This window comes from Balaenoptera physalus, assembly GCF_965194825.1.
Source record: "Balaenoptera physalus genome assembly, chromosome: 10".
NCBI lineage: Eukaryota > Metazoa > Chordata > Mammalia > Artiodactyla > Balaenopteridae > Balaenoptera > Balaenoptera physalus.
The window spans coordinates 15003998-15025478 of NC_138889.1; the positions used below are offsets into that span (position 1 = coordinate 15003998).

At 41.8% G+C, this 21481-nt stretch overlaps 2 protein-coding genes across 12 annotated transcripts in view; one reads left to right on the top strand and one right to left on the bottom strand.

Moving 5' to 3' along the window:
• On the top strand, positions 1–16667 carry IFT46 (intraflagellar transport 46). Of its 2 annotated transcripts, XM_082411172.1 has the most exons (12): positions 2–181; positions 928–1024; positions 4545–4624; positions 7134–7273; positions 9151–9225; positions 9382–9475; positions 10261–10389; positions 11818–11939; positions 12304–12370; positions 15383–15443; positions 15732–15817; positions 16175–16667. In XM_082411172.1, exons 3-12 carry the CDS (start codon positions 4580–4582, stop codon positions 16268–16270), a joined length of 915 nt encoding a protein of 304 aa, XP_082267298.1. In that variant the 5' UTR covers positions 2–181; positions 928–1024; positions 4545–4579; the 3' UTR covers positions 16271–16667. The 2 variants fall into 2 exon arrangements, with proteins under 2 accessions (XP_082267299.1, XP_082267298.1); XM_082411173.1 differs by lacking the exon at positions 4545–4624 and having other exon boundaries at positions 1–181.
• TMEM25 (transmembrane protein 25) overlaps positions 7364–21481 on the bottom strand; it is a 21209-nt gene continuing 7091 nt past the window's right edge. For 4 of the 10 annotated variants that reach the window (XM_082411130.1, XM_082411125.1, XM_082411126.1 and 1 more), the window contains one exon: positions 13271–14035. In XM_082411130.1, the coding sequence (XP_082267256.1) occupies positions 13926–14035 (110 nt within the window). In that variant the 3' untranslated portion in view covers positions 13271–13925. Of the gene's footprint in view, positions 7557–8184; positions 8300–13268; positions 14036–21481 lie in introns of those variants that run through there. The other 6 variants (XM_082411120.1, XM_082411131.1, XR_014250385.1 and 3 more) reach the window with 5 other exon arrangements.

Consider the following 21481-nt stretch of genomic DNA (forward strand, 5'->3'; position numbering starts at 1 on the left):
ATTTTTTCTTTCTTTTTTCTTTTTTTTTTTTGCTTAGCGACTGACAACAGGCCGGTTGCTCCGAGTAGAAGCCCTTGGTCTTCTTCCAAGTAGAAGTGGCCTGGCCTGAGATTGAAGTGAGACCCTAGCCCTAGGCTGGGGTTCTTTCCACATCGAGGAGACGGATTCAGAGGGGCTACAGGTAATTCGTACTTACCCTAGCAGAAAGAGAACTCTCTTTCTCCCTCTGTAGAGGAATAGAAAGGACTCCCCTTCCCTCTTCCCATCTCCCCTCCACCTCTTCCCATCTTCTTGACAACTGTTCTTTCCCCCCTTCCTTCACGCCATCACCAACCATCCTGCTTCCTTTACTCCCCAAGAAACTTAAGTGGGATCCGACATACAAGACGGGGGTGGTGTGGTGGGGGTGAGGGTGATGCTTTCGGGATTATTGGGTGGAACCGAGAGACTGGAGTTTACCCTGTCTTCGGGGAACGCCCCTCCCTCCCTGGTAACCCCAGAGACAGAACTCTTTCTAGAGCCTCTACAGCCTCCCCTGAGAAGCTCCGGCCGCCTTGCGAAACTGATCGAACCGGAGGAGACAGCCATTATCTACAGAGGAATACTGTGTTGCCCTTGCGCGGGTATCTTACAGCTTTGGGGAGCTGCTGCAGAAGTTGGCTGTCGTTTCTCTCCACGATTCCCTCGTTCCTCAGCCAGCCTGCCAGCAGTTCCTAAATACGGGCTGCAGCAGAATGACTTAACTGCTTGACCTGGGGCCAAGAAGCCTTAAGGAAAGTTTGAATTGGGGGGGGGGGGTGAAGGTTTCAGGTAAAACTGGTGTCTTGGGTAAGCAAGAGGAACCAATGCTGGTTTGGAATCCACCTCCCCACAGAGTGCTTAATGTCCCGTGATAGGAGCTCTGTAATCATATTTCCTTTTGCTTAGACCAAGATCGTTGAAAACCAGACATATGATGAGCGTCTAGAGATTAACGACTCTGAAGAGGTTGCGAGTATTTATGCTCCAACCACAAGACACAAAGGTAAGAGAGGCATGAAGAGGAAAGAAGAGAAATGGGTTTTTTTTTTTGTTTTTCTCTTTGTTTTGTTTGTTTTGCATTTGTAAGTCAACGGTTATTAAAAACAAACCAAAATTTGTAAAAAAAAAAAATGTCATCTCCAAATAAACCATGAGAATCAAAACTGTTGATCTCGCGTGAATGACATGTAGCTTAGAACTTAGCCGTACTTCCTTAGAAACAGAAGCAAAACAATTGTCTATTACCACATGGAGAATACGTTTGACCCTGGTAGGTACCGCCTTGAGGGTTGCAGGATGGATTCATGATTGTCCCCAAGAATTTTCTATTTTCTGTTAGCAGATGTTGGCTTTCAGAGTCAAGTTACTTGCCATTGCTTCTGTTTTCCAACTAGTTAAGGGGGGAGAAAACACAGCCACCCAGATTGCAGGATCTTCCATCAACCTAACCAGTGTTCCCCATCGCCATTTACTTCATGATACTGTTCTGCCCACAGTCTGCCGGGGGTTCATGTTTGTTTGTTTAATTTATCAAAACTCTTTTGCTCAGTTCTGAAGATGCTTCAGTTACCTATCCTTAACCTGCAATTCCAATTGAAACCTCAACAGAATATTTTTAGAGGACTTGACACCATCATTTGTTCAACAAACATTTTTTGAATGCCTATTATCTGTCAGCCTTATGCTTGGCACTAGGTATACAGTTTTTTGTTTGTTTCTTTGTTTTGGCCGTGCCGCGTGGCTTGTGGGATTTGAGTTTCCCGACCAGGGAAAGAACCCAGGTCTTCGGCAGGGAGAGCTCGGAGTCTTAACCACTGGACCGCCAGGGAATTCCCAGGTATACAGTATTAAAAGAGACATTGACCCTGCCATCCTGATGCCTGTAATTATGGGAGACAGATGCCAAATGAATAAAGAAACACAATTACAAATGTGTTAAGTGCATTGATGGAAGCAAAGAGTTTGATGTTATGGAGAATATTGGTGAGGAGTGGGATCTACTTTTGATGGAGGGGTCAGGGAAGACCTAAGGAGGTGATGGTTGAAACTGAAAGGTGAGAAGGATTTAGACACAGAGGAAAAGTAGGCCAGGAAGAGGGAGCAGCTAGTGAAATGTGAAAAGGCCCTGAGGCCAGAAAGAACTTGGGTTAGTTTGAGGACTTGAAAGAGACCAGCATATGATAGGAGAGAGTAACCTCAGAGGTAGTCAGGAGGTATAACAAGCAGGGCTTTAGAGGCCATACTGCTGTTATGCATGGCATGGATTGAAAGGTGCAAAGGTGAAAGCAAGGAGCCAGTTAGAAGGACTGTCGCCATGGCTGAGTTGAGGTGATAGTGGCTTGGATGTGGGGAGGAAGTTGAGAATAGAGAGAATTGGCAAATGCTAGAGGTATTGTTGTAGTAGAATCACTAAGACTTGCTGATGGATTGGATTTAGCTCTTGAGTTAGGAATCAAGGATGACATCCAGGGTTGTTTGTTTATTGTGGTAAACTTGCCTAATATAAAATTTACCATTTTAACCATTTCGAAGTGTACAATTCAGTAGCATTAAGTACATTCGTGTTGTTGCGTAAGTATCTCTACTCTCTATTTCCAGAACTTTTTCATCATCCTGAACAGAGTTATTGTTAAACAATAACTCTCCATTCCCCTCCCCTCCCCCCCGCCCCCCAGCTGCTGGTAACCTCTATTCTACCTTGCCTCTATGAATTTACCTATTGTAGGTACTGCATAAGCAGAATCATACAGTGTTTGTCCTTTCCTATCTGGCTTATTTCACGTAGCTTAATGTTTTCAAGGTTCATTCATGCTGTAGCATGTGTTAGAATTTCCTTCCTTTTTATGGCTGAATAATATTCCATTGTTTGTATAACCACATTTTGTTTATCCATTTGTCTGTCAGTGGACACTTGGGTGGTTTCCACCTTTTGGCAATTGTGAATATGCTGCTATGAACATTGGTGTACAAGTATCTGTTTGAGTCCCTGCTTTCAGTCTTTCAGTGTATGGAAAGACACCCAGACACACCTAGACACCCAGGTGTTTGTTTTTTTTTAACCAGGTCATTGACCTACTTATTTTTTTGTTTTTAATTTTTACTTAATTTTTAATTTTTTAATGCCTGTCATACATATTTATTTATTTATTGAAGTATAGTTGATTTACAATGTTGTGTTACTTTCAGATGTATAGCACAGTAATTTGGTTTTATTTATTTATTTATTTATTTATTTATTTATTTATTTATTTATTTATTTATTCTTTTTCAGATTCTTTTCCCTTATAGGTTATTAGAAAATACTGAGTATAGTTCCCTGTGCTATATAGTAGGTCCTTGTTGGTTATCTGACACCCAGGTTTTTTGTTTTTGTTTTTTAATGTTTATTTATTTATTTGTTTGTTTTGGCTGCGCTGGGTCTTAGTTGCAGCATGCGAACTTTTAGCTGCTGCATGCAGGCTTCTTAGTTGCAGCATGCGGGATCTAGTTCCCTGACCGGGCATTGAACTGGGGCCCTGTGTACTGGGAGCTCGGAGTCTTACCCACTGGACCACCAGGGGAGTCCCCTGACACCCAGGTTTTTGACTGGAGCACATTTATAATCTTGCCACCTGTGGACATTATAATTTGTTTTCAGCTTAGGCAATTTAAAAGGCAGAAAAATAGTGTTTAGTGGGCATTCATTTGACTTGGAAATCATTGAACATGTTTTCATGCCAGTTAATAATATCTTATATCTGGTTATGCTTTTAATTGTTCAGAATATTTTATTGCTTTTATCTTATAGACACTGATTGAGATTCATATTTGTGACTACTATTTGCCAGGAACTAGGTCATTTCCTTCCACATAAAATTTTTTTCAGTTGATCCTTACAACAATCCTGACTGAGAAATATTACTGACCCCATTTAGAAGTGGGAATACTGAGACTCAGAGAGGTTAAGTCATTTTGTCCACCTGATAGAGTTGTCCTATAAACCCAGTCTTCTGACTATAAATCCAGCACTCCTTTTGCTTTACTAATTACTAACCTCATTTCACCAATATGTAAACTAAGGGCAGATTTTATGCTATTTATGTAATGTCAGATAATCAGTATAATGTCTAACCTAATGCCTTAAGCATAGTAATACTTAGTAAGTATATCTCGAATTGAATTGACAGAGCCATGACTAGAATTCAGTTTCCTGTCTTTCAGCTAGATATTCTTATAAACCCTGTTCCATGAAATGGTTAGAGCATAAAATATAAACGAAAAATATCTGTCTTTGAAAATCATTTTAACAATAACCTAGGGACTTCCCTGGTGGCACAGTGGTTAAGACTCCACGCTCCCAATGCAGGGGGCCTGGGTTCGATCCCTGGTCGGGGAACTAGATCCCACATGCATGTTGCCACTAAGAGTTTGCATGCCACAACTAAGGAGCCCGCCCGCCACAACTAAGACCCTGCGCAACCAAATAAATATTTTTAAAAAACACCCAAAATACAATAACCTAAAGGGAAAACTTTTCTTCCAAGGACTTTGTCGTTCCACCCGTCTTCCTAACAAGACTATGGCTGACAACAGCAGTGAGGAGTACGAAGAGGAAAACAACAAGGTGCAGTATAACCCACCGCTTCTTGTGAAACTTCTGCTTTGAATTTTTAGTAGTTAGTTTGAAATGACACTAGTTCAGTAGCAGACATTTCTTAAATACTCACCTCCAGTGACTGGGTTCCTTTGAGCTCATGGAGGACAGTCAAGAGCCAAGAGCATTAAGATTTTGACTCTCCTTCAGGAATAAAGCTTACTGTTATAGCTGATGTTCTGGTGAGAAGTTTCATATAACACAGGCCAGGGTTTCACAAAATTTTCTGGTCATAATAATCAACTGGGGTACTTATTTAAAAAAAACAACAGATAGGAATTCCCTGGTGGTCCAGTGGTTAGAACTCTGTGCTTCCACTGCAGGGGGCACGGGTTCGATCCCCTGGTCGGGGAACTAAGATCTCACATGCCGCGTGGCACGGCCAATAAATAAATAAGTAAATAAATAAAAATTTTTTTAAATTTAGAAAAACAGATTTCCAGTCCCCACCCAGAACTGCCTAATCAGAATCTTGAAGGTAAAAGCCTGCAAATGTATATTTTGAGCAAGCACTCCAAGTAATTCTTATGATAAAGAAAGTTTGGAATGATTGATCCTGGCATTGGTTCACTGTCAACAGTTGTGATACTGCTAGTATTTTGTGAAAGAGACTTTAGTTTTGAAGTCTTAAGGCCCAGATGTCACTTTGGTGTTATTCTATGAACCAAGAGAATCACCGTTTCTGAAAGCGAGATGAGAAGACGCCTACAGCTCTAGCCAGATAGGGCCTTAAATTTGCACATGTGGGCGAACAGCCCCTGTGTTTAGGCTTAGCACATGGTCCAATGGTTATGTTTTAATCGTCCTCCAAGAACAGGCGTTTTGAAAACTCAGATGAAGGAGAATATTTGAAGTAATGCAGAAAGCTGTAGCAACAGAGACGGATTTCATAGAAAGTCTAAAAGGTAATGTTTTAAGATAGCCCCACTTTGTGACTAGTGTGCTGTTTGACATCTTACCTACAAAGTAATTTTTTGGCATCTTGTCTGTGGTATATAAAGTCTTCTCCCATAGGTCAGAGATTTTGCAAAGCACTACTTTGAAGAAGCAGACAAAAGAAAAGTGAACAATTTTCCTAAATTGACCTCCTAATTTTGTATATTCACCCTAAATTTTTCTAGTTTTCATCATGATGTAGTCAATATTCAAGGCTCATTTATCTTTCCAATTTAATATGCACCCAGAATCAGCAGATAGGATCCACTTTTGAATAATCTTTGAGCTGACGATATTCTTAAAAATCTCCCCTTGCCAGACTGCTTCCTATGTGACCAAGAATAATTTGGGCAGATTTTGAATTAGGAAAGAACACTGTGGGAGATATTTACCAGTTGTATACCAATAAGGCATATTCTGCAACTGTGTCATCAGTCTCACATGTTACAGATTAGTTAAAATATATTTTTATCTATGTATAATAAATCTGTGTTATGCTTAGAGGAGAATGTAACCCAAAGAAGTTTTTGATGTCCTCTAATGTGTCACAGTTTTATATGTCAGTAGCTGCTTTAATGTAAAAGAAATGTTAAATAATTTAAAAAACTAGAACCTAACATCTCTTAACCTCAGTGTAAGCCATATGGCATATGGAAACCAAGCTTGAAAAACCTACTTTTAAAGGGGGCCAATTGGCCACCCTTTAGGTCCTAAGTGAGGGCATGCCACAGGCTCCAGGCCCTAGAGTCAAAGACATGGACCCTGTCCCAACTGCCCTGGCAAGCCCAAGCACCACCTCACCCCTTCTCGTCGGCTTGAGGGTGGGGTGGTACATCTAGAACCAGAAGCCCAGAAAGGTAGGTCGTAATGCCAAGGACAGAAGAGTCTCTTATCTTGAGATATAACGTACAGTCATTGCATTTAGCTTATGGGGGAAGGGAGGGGACCCATGCATAGGTCAGATACCCATTGACTGGAAAGGGAAAACCCACAGTCTCCGGAACTTCCAGGCACGGGGTTGATTATGAACTTTCTTCTTTTGATAGTTACAAGCAGCTTACCCTGGGCAGTCTTGCAAATTAAATACTATATTTCCTCCCTGTGATCTTTGTGAGTATTAAGATTCCCTAAAGTGTGTCTTCCCTACTTCATCTTCCCCCATTTCTTCCCAAAATAACTTATATTTAGAGTTGCTTTCTTCTTCAGAAGTCCCTCAGTTTTAGAGTTGAAGCTGACTGGATAAAGTTTATGCAGAGTTCTCAGAATCTCCTAAGTAATAGGTAAAAGAGATATGTATTGGATAAAATTTATACCCAAGCCTCGAGCAGAGGAAGAGACCATGGTTAAAGAAAGTGGGGACTCAGTTAGTAGCTAAGGAGGAGCAGAAGAAGGTTCTCGAGGCCCTTCTGGGGAGTGCTTCCTTCTCTTTCCAGTGAATTGGTGTCAGGCGGGAGGGTTCTGGTTAGAGCACTAGGAGAGAACTGGGTAAAGGAACAGTAAATTTCTCCTTACCTGGACCTTTCTATCTCCTGCCCTATCTCAGGAGAAAAAGAAGACCTCGCAGCTCACGTCTCAGCGGGGCTTGAGTGAAAACGACGATGACGACGACGATGATGACTCATCTGAAACTGATTCTGATGATGACGATGATGATGACGAAGAGCACGGGGCCCCTCTGGAAGGGTGAGGAAAGCCCCCTTGCCAAGGAGGAAAACGCCTCCTTCAAAACACTGGACAGGAGGACGTCAGTGAGAAGTGAAATTCCAGCAGCTCTTTTGATCTCCTCTATTTAGGATTAGCAGATGCTCAGAAACCCAGTGTAATGAGTTTTCCTTCTTTTTCGGCTCTACTGCCCGAATCCTGTGATGTCACTTGCACTATCGGAAACACCTGTGGGCTCAGGGATTTTACGAGGATTTGCTGAGTCAGTTTAACTGATGGTCTCTGACTTCAAGGAGTTCACATTCTAGGGAAGAGAAGATAAATTTATACACATACCAGAGCATTTCTGTTTAGCAAGGAAAACATACATGCACAGGAACATTTCTATTTTCAGGCTCAGACCCTTTTAGGACGGGTAGAGAATAGGTGCATCCAGAACCCTGTATTGAGGCAAAATGTTCCTGCATGATGCTTCAGTAAAAATTCTCCTCACCATGTTCCAGCTCTGGTGCTAGATTAATCATGACCCACCCCTGCAGGTTTTAATCAAAGTAGATTCTAAAGCCCATTCACTTAAAATACAATTACTGGTGTAGCCAATCAGTAGAATTCTTTCTAGCCATTAAAAAGTACGAGGCAGCACTCTACGCACTATAAAGAACAATCTCCAAGGGACATTGTTACATTTTAAAAAGGTATAGAAGTCTTTATGCTGTGCTACCATGTGTATAAAACAAATATTACATAAGCTATCTCTAGGCTACCCTAGGAACTAATAATACTGATTACTCTTGGGAGGGGAACTTGGTGGCAAGGGAACAGGGGTGGAAGGGGACATAACTTTCCACTGTATACATTTTGTACCTTTTATTTCCTATCATGTGCATGCATACTTTATTCAATGAAGTAGTTTAATAAAAATAAAAAGTTACCTTTGAATTATCCACCTAAAGGTAGACACTAAGTAAATTAGGCAAATGTTTAATACCAGACTGACTCTTCATGCTTCCCAGTTTACTTCATGATTCTGCTTCCATAAATTATAATCTGGGGAAATATAAACTATTTAGTATTTTTGTTAAGCACCTCTTCCCAGAAGAACCTTAAATAACTCTCCTAGTCACTTATATACTTTGTCAATTCATTACATTTTACTTAATTATAGTCATTAATATGTACTCTACTACCTTTTTACTGTATACATTTCATGTATTAATACAAGTATTTTTTAATAACTGCAATATTCATCTTGACATATCTAACCATCTCTCAAGTGTTGGACATGTTGTTTCTAATTTTTTACTTAAAACACTGAAAAACATCTTTGTAAAAATTGCTTTTTTTCTTGGCGTAAACCGTTTTCATGTCAGAAATTAAGATCTCATTCCATCTTTTCTCTTCATCCCCTTCATTCAGACAAAAAAGGGAAAACAATTTCTGCTACATTCCAAAATTTTTTAAAATTTTTAAAATTTTTAAAAATTTTTAAAATTTTGTTTTAAAATTATTTAATTTAATTTTATTTTATTTTATTTATTTTATTTTATTTTATTAAATTATTATTTAATTTTTGTTTTAAAATTATTATTTAATTTTAATTTTTAAAATTTTGTTTTAAAATTATTATTTAAAATTTTTTAAAATTTTTAAAATTTTTTAAAATTATGTTTTGGATTTTCTGTAGCTCTGTTCTTCTTCATTGTCAGAGATAGCTGAGAGCTAATTATAAGCATTTTTAAAGTTACCTTGCAAGCTGCTCAGAAAAGGCAGATGTGGGTGGAGCAGAAACTAGGTTCAGAGTCATATGCCCTGTGGCCAGAGTAACACCCGGCCTGAACCAGGGCTCAGCAACCTCTGCTCTTCTCTGGCTACCTTGAACCACATTTTCCTTTCCCCAGGGCCTATGATCCTGCAGATTATGAGCATTTGCCAGTTTCTCCTGAGATTAAGGAACTCTTCCAGTACATCAGTAGGTGAGTACCAGGCCCTCCCACCATAACCCCCAGCCCTGCCTTGCCCTTTCCTTCCTCTAGTCTGAAACATGGTCATTCCCCTTAGGTGTTTTTCAGCCTGAATAATAAAGTAAGTTTCTCTGACAGTCTCCACCTTCCCGTGGCAATATCTCCTAGGTATACACCTCAGTTGATTGACCTGGACCACAAACTGAAACCTTTCATTCCTGATTTTATCCCAGCTGTCGGGGATATTGATGCATTCTTAAAGGTACAGTCAGAACATCCTAAAACTGACTCCTTAGGTGTTTCTTCTGACCCCTCTATCACTCTAACAGTTCCACTAATTTCCCTGACTAGCAATCGCTACCTTAATATATATTCTTCATTTCACTGGAGTTCTTAACATGCTCTCAACTCCATACTCATTGCTATTAGGTAATAATTATCTCATTAGGTGTTAAAAATTTGTCATATATCTGCCTCCTAATTATCCATGACTTCAGCTTTATATTTAAGGTCCTATAGATCATGTATTTTTTTCTAGGTAGTATTTTAGTACAGCATGATATACAGGCATGCTTTTTTTTTTTAAACATTTTGTCTTCTTGTATTTATTTATTTATTTATTTATTTTTGGCTGCCTTGGGTCTTCATTGCTGCACGTGGGCTTTCTCTAGTTGCGGCGAGCGGGGGCTACTATTCGTTGTGGTGCGCGGGCTTCTCATTGCGGTGGCTTCTCTTGTTGCGGAGCACGGGCTCTAGGCGCTCGGGCCTCAGTAGTTGTGGCACTCGGGCTTAGTAGTTGTGGCGCACAGGCTTAGTTGCTCTGTGGCATGTGGGATCTTCCCAGACCAGGGATCAAACCCGTGTCCCCTGCATTGGCAGGCGGATTCTTAACCACTGCACCACCAGGGAAGTCCCAGGCATGCTTTTTAATACTAGAAATAATGATGAACCAGAAGAGTTTTTCCTCTTCAGCTTATTGGAAGCAAGCGTACCTTTTTATATCCCTCCCATGTTTTTTTTTCTCTTTCTTACCTTTCTCCTAACCAGGTTCCACGTCCTGATGGAAAGCCTGACAGCCTTGGCCTACTGGTACTGGATGAGCCTTCTACAAAGCAGTCGGACCCTACAGTGCTCTCACTTTGGTTAACAGAGAATTCCAAACAACACAACGTCACAGTAAGATACTAGCCTAGCACAGGCCCCAGCTCCAGGGGGCCGAGAGTAGAAGCCTTGCTAGTATTTGAACAGTTGACTTACTGCCTATTAAAAGGGATGGCTATGGTTTCAGCCAGCCCTATTTTTCTCAATAACAGTTGTATTAAGATATAATTTACCTACCATGAAATTCACCCTTTTAAATTGTACAATTCAGTGACTTTTAGTATATTCACAGAGCTGTACAACCATCACCACTATTTAAGAACATTTTCATTATTCCAAAAAGAAACCCCTTGGGAATTCCCTGGCAGTCCAGTGGTTAGGACTTAGCACTTTCACAGTGGTGGGCCCAGGGTTCAATCCCTGTTGGGGGAACTAAGATCCCACAAGCTGCAAGGTGGGGCCAAAAACCAAACCAAAACAAAAAGAAACCCCATACCCATTAGTAGTCACTCCTCTCCTCATTTATCCTGCTCTTAAACCCTGGTCACTACTTCATTCCCTTTTTTATGGCTGAATAATATTCCATGGTATGGACATACCATATTTTGTCTATACATTTACCAGTTGTTTCCATTTCTATTCTGCATCTATGAACATGTACAAGTTGTTGCATGCACATATACTGTTGTCTTGTGTATATAGGTAGGAGTGGGATTGCTGAGCCATACGGAAACTTTAATATTTTGAGGAACTGCCGAACTGTTTTCCAGAGTGGCTGAATCATTTTACAATCCCACCAGCGATGAATTAGAGTTCCAATTTCTCCACATCCTTGCCAACACTTGGTATTGTCCGTCTTTTTTATTCTAGCCATCCTAGTAGGTGTGAAATGGTATCTTATTGTGGTCATTCCTGTCCTATTGACCTGCCCCCTTCCCCTGGCTGCAGAAGATTTTATCAGGGTTTCCTATAATCTTCATTTGGCTGCTGGCAGGCTTCCCTTTTCAGCAGCTACCTTGAATACAAAATAGCAGCATATGATGAGCCACTCTGTAAAAACAAGAGTAAAAACATCCTTCAAGGGCTTCCCTGGTGGCGCAGTGGTTAAGAATCCGCCTGCCAATGCAGGGGACACGGGTTCAAGCCCTGGTCCAGGAAGATCCCAGATGCCGTGGAGCAACTAAGCCCGTGTGCCACAACTACTGAGCCTGTGCTCTAGAGCATGTGAGCCACAACTGCTGAGCCCGTGTGCCACAACTACTAAAGCCCGCGCGCCTAGAGCCCATGCTCCGCAACAAGAGAAGCCACCGCAATGAGAAGCCTGTGCACCGCAACAAAAGAGTAGCCTCCACTCGCCGCAACTAGAGAAAGCCCACGCACAGCAACAAAGACCCAACGCAGCCAAAAATAAATAAATAAATTTATTTTCAAAAAAATTCTAGAAAAACAAACAAAAAAACACCCTTCAATGCCATCAGCCAGGCTTTCCCCTTACTTTTCTAGCAACATATGAAAGTAAAGAGCCTGGAAGATGCAGAAAAGAATCCCAAAGCCATTGACACATGGATTGAGAGCATCTCTGAATTACACCGTTCCAAGCCCCCTGCGACTGTGCACTACACCAGGTAAGAAATAGTACATTCTTCACTGTAGTAACCCATGGTAACAGTCACCACGTACGAAGCCATTGCTCCTGAGAAGGGGGTCCCAAGGCTGGGGCATATTTGAGATGTATCAACCTGAGGGTCTATGGATCCTGGCTGCTACTGGCTAAGAGTGCAGACGTAAAGATTATGATTTAGCTGGTATTATTACTTAGCCAGCTTCTCCAAACCCCAGGTCTTGGGTAAGTTTGTCCCACCCAGTCTATGTTCTCCTGAAATTCTAATGTGCCAGACTGAGAATCTCCCTTCAGTCTAGAATATCCTGATGCAGAGATTGCTGATACCGGCCCATGTTTTCTATTCACGTTTACCTCTGTACTTGTAGACCTATGCCCGATATTGACATGCTGATGCAGGAATGGTCTCCAGAGTTTGAAGAGCTTTTGGGAAAGGTGAGTGGAAGGTAGCAGGAGCTAAGAAAGTGTGGCATTCATTCTAGGGCCCAGTGTTTTCTCTCTTCTTGTATTACTATTATCATTAACTTTTAGATTAAAGTATAATACAAAATCAGAAACATACACATAAGTGTTGATTAACTTTCACCAACTGAACACCTTTGTGTAACCAACACATCAGATCAAAAAAACAGAACATCTCTGGCGTCCTGGAAGCCCCCTCAGGCTTCCACCTCCCAACGTAACTATTTTCCTGACTTCTAATAGCACAGATTAGGTTTGCCTGTTTTTTTGTTTTTTGTTTTTGTTTTTTGGCCCTGCCGCATGGCTTGCGGGATCTCAGTTCCCCGACCAGGGATTGAACCTGGAATCAGTGAAAGCCCAGAATCCTAACCACTAGGCCACCAGGGAACTCCCTAGGTTTGCCAGTTTTGTATTTTACCTAAATATAATCATGCTCCTTTGTGTCTTATTTATTTGCTCATCTATATTGTTCATCCATATGGAGAATCATCCACATTGTTCACACATCACGGTCGTACATTTGTTCTCACAACTGTACGGTAGTCCATTGTTTGAATATACCCATTCTATGATAGCCACTTGGGTAGTTTGCAGGTTGGGGATATTACAGATTACTCTGTAATATTACTGTCCTATTACTATGAGTACATACCTTTTGATGGACATATGTACTTTTTGTATTATCACTTTAGACTCTACCTTTTCCACAGAGGTGTATATGCTATTCTAAGAAGCTGAAGTCCCATTCATAATGATCCTAAATTTTTTAAAAGTGCTCAGGAATATATTTAATAAGAAATTGTCGCAATTATACTTCAATAAAGATGTTAAAAAAAAAAAAAAAAGAAATTGTCAAGACTTTCTTGAAAACGAATTATAAAACTTCAGTGAAGGGCAGACACAAGCTCTGAGTGAATGAGGAGTCAAGCCGTGTTCCTGGAGGGAGGGGTCAATGGCTCAGCACTGTCAGTCCTCCCCAGTTCACCGTGGAAATGGAAGGCCGTTTCAATTAGGATTTTAACTGCATTTTTTTAGAAATTGAAAATTCGGTAACAAAGTTTATCTGAGAGAATCAATTTTTAAGACTAATCATGAAAATTTTAGGGAAAAAATGAGGATTTGCCTTGTCAGACATTAGAAACACATTATAAAGCTGTAGTAAATAAAACAATAATGTACTGGTTAGGAACAGAAATAGATCAGCAGCACATAACAATCCAGAAACAAACCCATGTAAATGTAGAAATTTGTTGTATAAGAAAGATGGTTATTTTAAATGATTAGAGGGACTTCCCTGGCGGTCTAGTGGTTAAGATTCCGCACTTCCAATGCAGGGGGCGAGGGTTCGATCCCTGGTCAGGGAACTAAGATCCCACATGCTGCGTGGCCAAAAGAAAAAAAAAAAAACCTAGCTGGGAATTAAATGATTAGAGAGAGGATGGGTTGTGATGAGATGATTGACCAACCATTTGAGAAAAATTAAATAGATCTAAGCCTCAACCATGAGCATACAGGAATTCCAAATGAATTAAACAGTTAAAACAAAAATAAAACTATACAGGACCTGCCTGGCGGTCCAATGGTTAAGACTCCATGCTCTCAATGCAGGGGACACCGGTTCGAGCCCTGATCGTGGAACTAAGATCCCGCATGCCACGTGGCACGGCCAGGAAGAAAAAAAGTTACTTACATATATATGTGACAACATTACTGTCCAAGCAAAAAGCTCTTACATATCAAGAAAAGAAAACTGAGCAAAGATGATAACAGGTCCTTCCTGGCCATGGTGTTTAAAATTGCTACACCACGTTCCCCAAGCTCTTTCCCTGCTTTTTCTCCATGATACTTACCTTCTAACATATTATATACCTTACTTATTTTGTCTTTGGTTTCTCCCTACTAAAATATAAGCTCCATGAAGACAGAGTTTTTGGTACATGTTTATTGAGTGTTGTAAAAGCAAAGAATTTGAAAACAGTCTCTTTTCGCACAGCATTTTAAAGCTATAGCTGAAGAAAAATGTCTAATTAGGGAATTGAATAGATAGATTATAGTACATCCATTCAGTGAAATACACAATGGAAGATCATTTGGCCTTATTTTGCTCTGATACAGAGAAATACCAATGACATGTTGTTACGTGGAAAAAGGAAATTGCAGAACCATCTACTCTGATTTTTGTAAAAAGAGAACAAAAAATTTTTAAGAAGCCAGTGGTTTTTAAACTTACAATATGAGTTTAGATCTGGAGCCTGCTGAGATGTCATGTCATTTCTTTCTGTTCCTGTGGTGTCCAAGGACCATTAGGCCTTCTAACACCAAGTAACTATAAATACTTGGCCATAACTTGGGTCCAGTTTCTTCTTCACAAATACACACAGGAAGACTGCATGGCAGTATATTTTACTTATAAAATATTTTGGCCCTGTTATATCATCTGCTACTTTGGTAGTTAATGAGTATAACCAATTCCACTTTACTGATCAGTGGGAAAAGAAAAGGCACGTTGTATTATTTGCTAGGGCTGCCATAACAAAGTGCCACAGACTGGGTGGCTTAAGCAACAGAAATTTATTTTTTCACACTCTGGAAGCTAGAAGTTGGGAGATCAAATTGTCAGCAGAGTTGATTTCTTTTAGACCCTTTCTCCTTGGCTGTCTCCTCCCTGTGTCTTCACATGGTCTTCCCTCTGTATGTGTCTAGGTCCTAATTTCCTCTTCTTATAAGGATTCCAGTCATACTGGATTAGGGTTCACCCTAATGACCTCATTTTAACGTCTCTTTTTTACGACCATATCTGCAAATATAGTCACATGATCTGAGGCTCTTAGAGGTTAGGACTTAAACATATGAATTTTGGGGGAACACAATTCAGCCCATTTCACCCCTTATGCTCAGAGCTGTTTTCCTTCAGAGAGAGTGAGTGATGCTAGGACCACTGAAATTTCAGCCTTTTGACTCGGGTCTATCCCGTGCCCCTCCTAGGTGAGCCTGCCCACAGCAGAGATTGATTGCAGCCTGGCAGAGTACATAGACATGATCTGTGGTAAGCCCTTCCATCCCTTCCTTGACCTCATCTCTGGATAAATTAATTCATTGTGGGCTGTTGAAAAGGCTGGTTTACTCTGAGTTACAGCCTTTACTTTAAGCCCGTTGTGCTATTTGGCAGCACGCGAGGGTGGTATTTGGGTTGATGTGACTACCTGCTGGCTATTTAACCCGCAGAGTTATAGTAACACATCCCATCTGGGAGGGGACTGGCCATCCTCAACAGAAATGCCCCATAGCTTCCGGATTTTTGTTTATTTCTGCTCACGGGAGTTCTCGATTTCAGCCATCCTAGACATCCCCATCTACAAGAGTCGGATTCAGTCCCTCCATCTGCTCTTTTCCCTCTACTCGGAATTCAAGAACTCACAGGTGAGACCAGCATTGGAGGTTGACTTAAGCTGTAGTGAGGATTGCTGCTGTCGCCACTATTTTGGGTCTGCTGTGACTGTCATGTGACAATGGAGGTTGTCTCTGCCTGGAGTTACCGTCACCCTTCCGCATCACGAAGGGAACTGCAAAGCAGGCAGGGGTGGGGCTTGTAAAGGAAGGGGAAGTAGAAGCAATGTGGGCCTTAGACAAGGCTAGGTAAGGATCTACAGTGGCCAGTCATTCTTACAGGAGAACCAAGTGGCCTAATGAATGGAAGCAGGAAGCAAGGTTAGTTCTTGCTAAAATGTGGTAACTAGTATGTCCCCAATCCTTCACGTTCCCTCTCTCTCCTCACAGCATTTTAAAGCTCTAGCTGAAGGCAAGAAAGCATTCACCCCTCCATCCAACTCCACCTCCCAAGCAGGAGACGCAGAGACATTAACCTTCAGCTGAGACACCTCCCATGTCACCTGTTTCAAGGCTGAGCTGGCTCCTCTGCCCCATCTGAGAAGGAGGGATCATTGTCAGCCACTTGGCGGCCTTGCCTGCCTCACAGCTTGATTCAGAGACAGCGCACGTCTTACTGCCCTCTCTGCCAGAAAGCACTGCCCATGGTCGTTAAATGGCTAATGCCTGTGTCAGAGTTCCTTCCCATGGAAATTAATTATGCATCTACACCACTGTGGGGATGTGAGTTAGAAGCACTGGAATTCCTGGGATCCCAGGATGCTCAGGTTGGGAGGAAGGCTTAACAGATGTTCTTTTGAGATAACAATAGAATTATTTTCTTTCATTCTTAAAGTTAGTTGGCAAAGATTTTACAAATAAAATGCTCTTATCTTTCAGGTTATCCTGCTGTCCTTTAATATGAAAGAGAGAAGGCAGACTGAGCAAAGGCAGAGATAAGGAACTTGGCTTAGGAATAGGCATTGAGTGAATAGCAGTTTAAGCAAATCAACTTTGTGAAATAAAATCAAACCCCAGTCCTCCAAGGTTGGCAATAGAGGGGAAACTTTTTTCTCCCAGAACTTATTTTTCCTGGGGGTCTCCCACCAGGTAGCGCTACCTGCCTTACAGGCTACCTGCCTGTCTAGCTCCAGACCTGTCTGGTTGTGGACTCAGGGAGCATAGCTATTGCAGTCACCCAGCTGAGAGATGATGGTGTCTTGGACTGGGTGGTAGTGGTGGAGATGGACAGATTCAGGAAATATTTTGGAGGTTGTATCAGCTAAGCTCCAGTCAGGAAGTCAGAAACCATACTAGTTATTTCTAACAAAGGATGTTAAGTATGGGCAGTTGGTTACAAAAGTGTTGGAAGGGCTGAAGAAACAAAAGAGAGAATGGAGAGTGCTGAAGGAACAAGAGGTTAAAGGGGAGTGTCCACTGCAGGGGCTGGAAACAGAAGAGCTGTCGCAGGTCCGAGACCCTCACCCCTACTACAGCCACCCTGGGCAAGGGCTGCTGCCTCCTCTCTCCCACCCTCTCCTAGCTTGCTGGTGCCTCCCACTGGCAGAAATTAACAGCTGGCAAGGGAATCTGGAAAATCGAGCAGCATAAAGTTTAGAAGGGAAGGTGTGGGGTACGAGGCAACAGATAAACAACCAGGAGAGGTGGAACCAACAGAACTTAGTGATAGAATGTGGGGGAGGGAAGAGAAGAAAGGGCGACTCCCAGGTTTTCTGGCTTGAGCAGCTGGGCGGGTAATGGAGCCAAGTACTGATACACGGGGCAAGAACTGATCGGAGGGGAAAATTACAGTAAGATGCTACAGCCTAATACGTACCCGAGAAACACGTGACAGGAGGGGCATCGTTTCCTACAGACCCTTAAGCCAACTCTGATGTTCATCTCATGCTTGAACTTGAGCAGGAACATCTGAGCTCAGGCCTCACTTTGACACCATGTTGGGACCAGGTGCTCTGCTCTCAGACGGATGTCATTAATGCTCACATTTCACTCAAGGAAAAAGAGAGGCAAAAACGTGATGGGAACTCAGATTCTCCATCAGGTTTTCAGGGAACAATCAGACTGCCTTCTTTGGCTAGAACTGAGACTCAGCACTAGTAAGTATAGTCAACTCTCGTTATTCACAGTAGCTTGTTCTATCAAGTCACCGCAGACACTGAATTAGCAAATACTGAACCACTGCTCCTGGGGGAAATAGAAGGTAAGGTTCCTGTGTGCCTCTGTCCTAACATTTTCATCAACAACCATTGATTCATTGAACTCACAGCCACCAGCACTGTAAGTCATGCCGTAATGAAGCTCATCTAACGCACTCTCTCTGTAAGGCACATGACAGCCTTACTACACTTAGTAACTCTAGCCAGCACCTCAGCACTATGCGGGTGGGGGCCATTTAATTTATTTATTTTTAAATATTTATTGTATTTATTTATTTGGCTGTGCCGTGTCTTAGTTGTGGCACGGGGGATCTTTTTTTTTTTTTAGTTGTGGCATGTGGGATCTAGTTCCTTGACCAGGGATCAAACCCAGGCCCCCTGCATCGGGAGCATGGAGTCTTAGCCACTGGACCATCAGGGAAGTCCCGGGGGGGGCCATTTTAAACACTGAAACCACCACCAACAAGCAAAAAATGAGGCATTAGGTAGACCTTGGATAGGCCACTCATTTAGAGTGTGAGAGCCGAAACCAGGAGGCAGGACGTCGCCTTGTTCAGCCTCAGCTGGGAAGGTACGTGTCAGGCGACTCACATTTTTCACTGCTCTAAGCATGTTTGCAAACGATTGTAAAAACACTGCAAGTATCGATTTTAGGATTACAGATAAATTTTAGTAAGTGAATTCACAAATACAGAATCTGCAAATAACGAGGATCAGCTGTACTTCCTGCCTAAGTTACTGGCTGATGCGCAGGCCTGTTATGTCAGCCTGTCTCCCTACCCTAGCACATCCACTGAGCTCTCCAGTGAGCACCTTTGGACACTGTTTCCATCGTGGGCTCCTCCTCCTCCACAATCTGAGGTTACTCTCTTTTGGCTACTTGATCTGTGGCCCTAGAAAAATAAGTTAACTTCTATGCCTCAGTTACTCTAGCTATGAAACAGTTATAATAAACACTAACTTAACTCTTAGGCTTGTCCTATGGGTGAAAATATGTGAAAAGATGATTAAATGCCACAAAATGCAAGATCTAATAATTATGTTACTAAGTATAAATTTTTCACTTGGCCTTTTAGACTTTCCATTTGGCTGTTCTCTCCCTGCCCCGAGATTCTCATTTTTCTAATTCCCCAGCGAAAACCGCAAAGCCAGCCTGCTTGCCATGCTCTACACATGATTCATGAGTTCCCTCTTCTAACTAAACCTTTATGCAGTCTATTTTCCTGGCTTGAAGTGTCCCTCCCCTCTGCTATCCCAGGCTCTCAACATTTCTAAATAAACAAAAATTGAACACAAGTATTTACATTTGCATTCCCTCCTTTAACCTTCCTAAAATGACAGTATAGGAATTTTTTTTCAAGGTATAAACCAGCAAGGACAGATAATAGGAAAAGAAAATGACTGTAGACCAGAGACCAATACAATTTTGAAAGATGGACAAGTGGTAACAGATTTAGTGGATACTTGATTTCCAGTAGAGGAGAGGGACAGAGAAACCAATAAGAAGTAAGCCATTTGACCCTGCAGAGTCCTGGAAAGGATCAGGAATCGAAAGTGTCAGATATTTCTGATGGCATGTGTGCAGGGAGGGGCTGCAGACAGGAGGATTGGCTGAAGGTCTGTAGAAAGATGGGATCCCCAGAACCTTCCCCATCTGTCCTGCCCACCTCCTTACCCTGACAGAAGATGGTCCCCTTTAAACCAAGGAGCCTCGACATGAGAACACCAAGCAGTTCTGAGGACAGGAATAAGGGGCCATACTTAAAATGAGAGGACAAAACAGAGGAATGAGCAATGAGACCCTCAGCCCTCTTCCGGCTTATCCCTCCAAAGCACAATATCGGAAGAGCCCTCCCTTGGGAAACTGATCAGCCAGAGAGAAAAGACCTAAAGATATTGACAGGGGGTCTTCAAGCATACAGACTTATTTGGTGCCCCCTACCTACCGTCAACTTCCATTCAGCTTGTGGGTATCTCATTCTCGTGTGTGTGTATGTGTGCGCAGGCATGCTTGCAACTCTCATTCTTAAATATGAATGTACAGTCACCAGGCATTTGAAGAAAGCCAGAAAAAGACAGACAAAAACAGAACAAAGGATATCAGAGAAGCAAAGCAGGCAAGATATGAAAAAAATTTGTTTACCTATAATATTCATAGAGCAGTAGTTCTCAAGTTTGGTTGCATGTTAGAATCAACTGGAGAGAGATTTATTTATTTATTTATTTATTTATTTATTTATTTATTTGGCTGCACCGGGTCTTAGTTGCAGCACGTGGGATCTTTAGTTGCGGCATGCGAACTCTTAGTTGCAGCATGTGGGATCTAGTTCCCTGACCAGGGATTGAACCCAGGCCCCCGGAATTGGGAGTGTGGAGTCTTAGCCAATGGACCACCAGGGAAGTCCCAACTGGAGATATTTTAAAGATAAGTTTCCTCTCCCAGACAACACACCAGACTAATAAAATCACAATCTCTGGAGGTAGGATACAAGAATCCATATTTAAGTTCCTCAGATTATTTCAATATGCAGACAAATTTGAGAACCACTGTCAAAGAGAGATGAGAAGATTCCATATCCATGAAATATTGGGCTGGCCAAAAAGTTCATTCGGTTAGTGACTACATTGTTCAATAAAATTCTTGGTGAAAATGAAAAATGTGTGGGACTTCCCTGGTGCCGCAGTGGTTAAGAATCTGCCTGCCAATGCAGGAAACCTGGGTTCAAGCCCTGGGCCAGGAAGATCCCACATGCCACAGAGCAACAAAGCCTGTGCACCACAACTACTGAGCCTGAGCTCTATAGCCTGTGAGCCACAACTACTGAGCCCATGTGCCACAACTACTGAAGCCCGCATGCCTAGAGCCCATGCTCCGCAACAAGAGAAGCCACCGCAATGAGAAGCCTGCACACCACAACGAAGAGTAGACCCCGCTCGCCGCAACTAGAGAAAGCCCACGTGCAGCAACGAAGACCCAATGCAGCCAAAAATAAATACATACATACATTTATTTTAAAATAAATAAAAAATAAAGGTAAATAACAAAGTATTTTCTCAGACCACAATGGAATGAAGTTAGAAAACAATAAGGAGAACTGAAAAATTTTGTGTAAATTAAACAATACTCTCTTAACCAATGGGGCAAAGAAGAAATCACAAGGGAAATTAGAAAATACTTAGAGAGAAATGAAAACAAAAACACAGCATTCCAAAACTTATGGGATACAGCAAAAGCAGTGCTCAGAGGCAATTTATAGCTGTAATTGCTTACATTAAAAAAGAAGGAAGATCTCAAATAAGCAATCTGACTTTACAACCTAAGGAACTAGAAAAAGAAGAACAAACTAAACTCAAAGCTAGCGGAAGGGGGACTTCCCTGGCAGTCCAGTGGTTAAGACTCCGCGCTTCCAATGCAGGGGGCGTGGGTTCGATTCCTGGTCAGGGAACTAAGATCCTACTTGCCACACGGAGTAGCCAAAAAAAAGAGCTAGCAGAAGGAAGCAAATAATAAAGATTAGAGCAGAGATAAATGAAATAGAGA

Excerpts from the sequence above, each read along its gene's own strand:
- IFT46 (XM_082411172.1), top strand. The coding sequence starts at position 4,580 with ATGGCTGACAACAGCAGTGAGGAGTACGAAGAGGAAAACAACAAG. Across the intron at positions 12,371-15,382 it reads TTGAAGAGCTTTTGGGAAAG|GTGAGCCTGCCCACAGCAGA; the intron begins GTGAGTGGAAGG and ends TGCCCCTCCTAG. Across the intron at positions 15,444-15,731 it reads GTACATAGACATGATCTGTG|CCATCCTAGACATCCCCATC; the intron begins GTAAGCCCTTCC and ends TCTCGATTTCAG.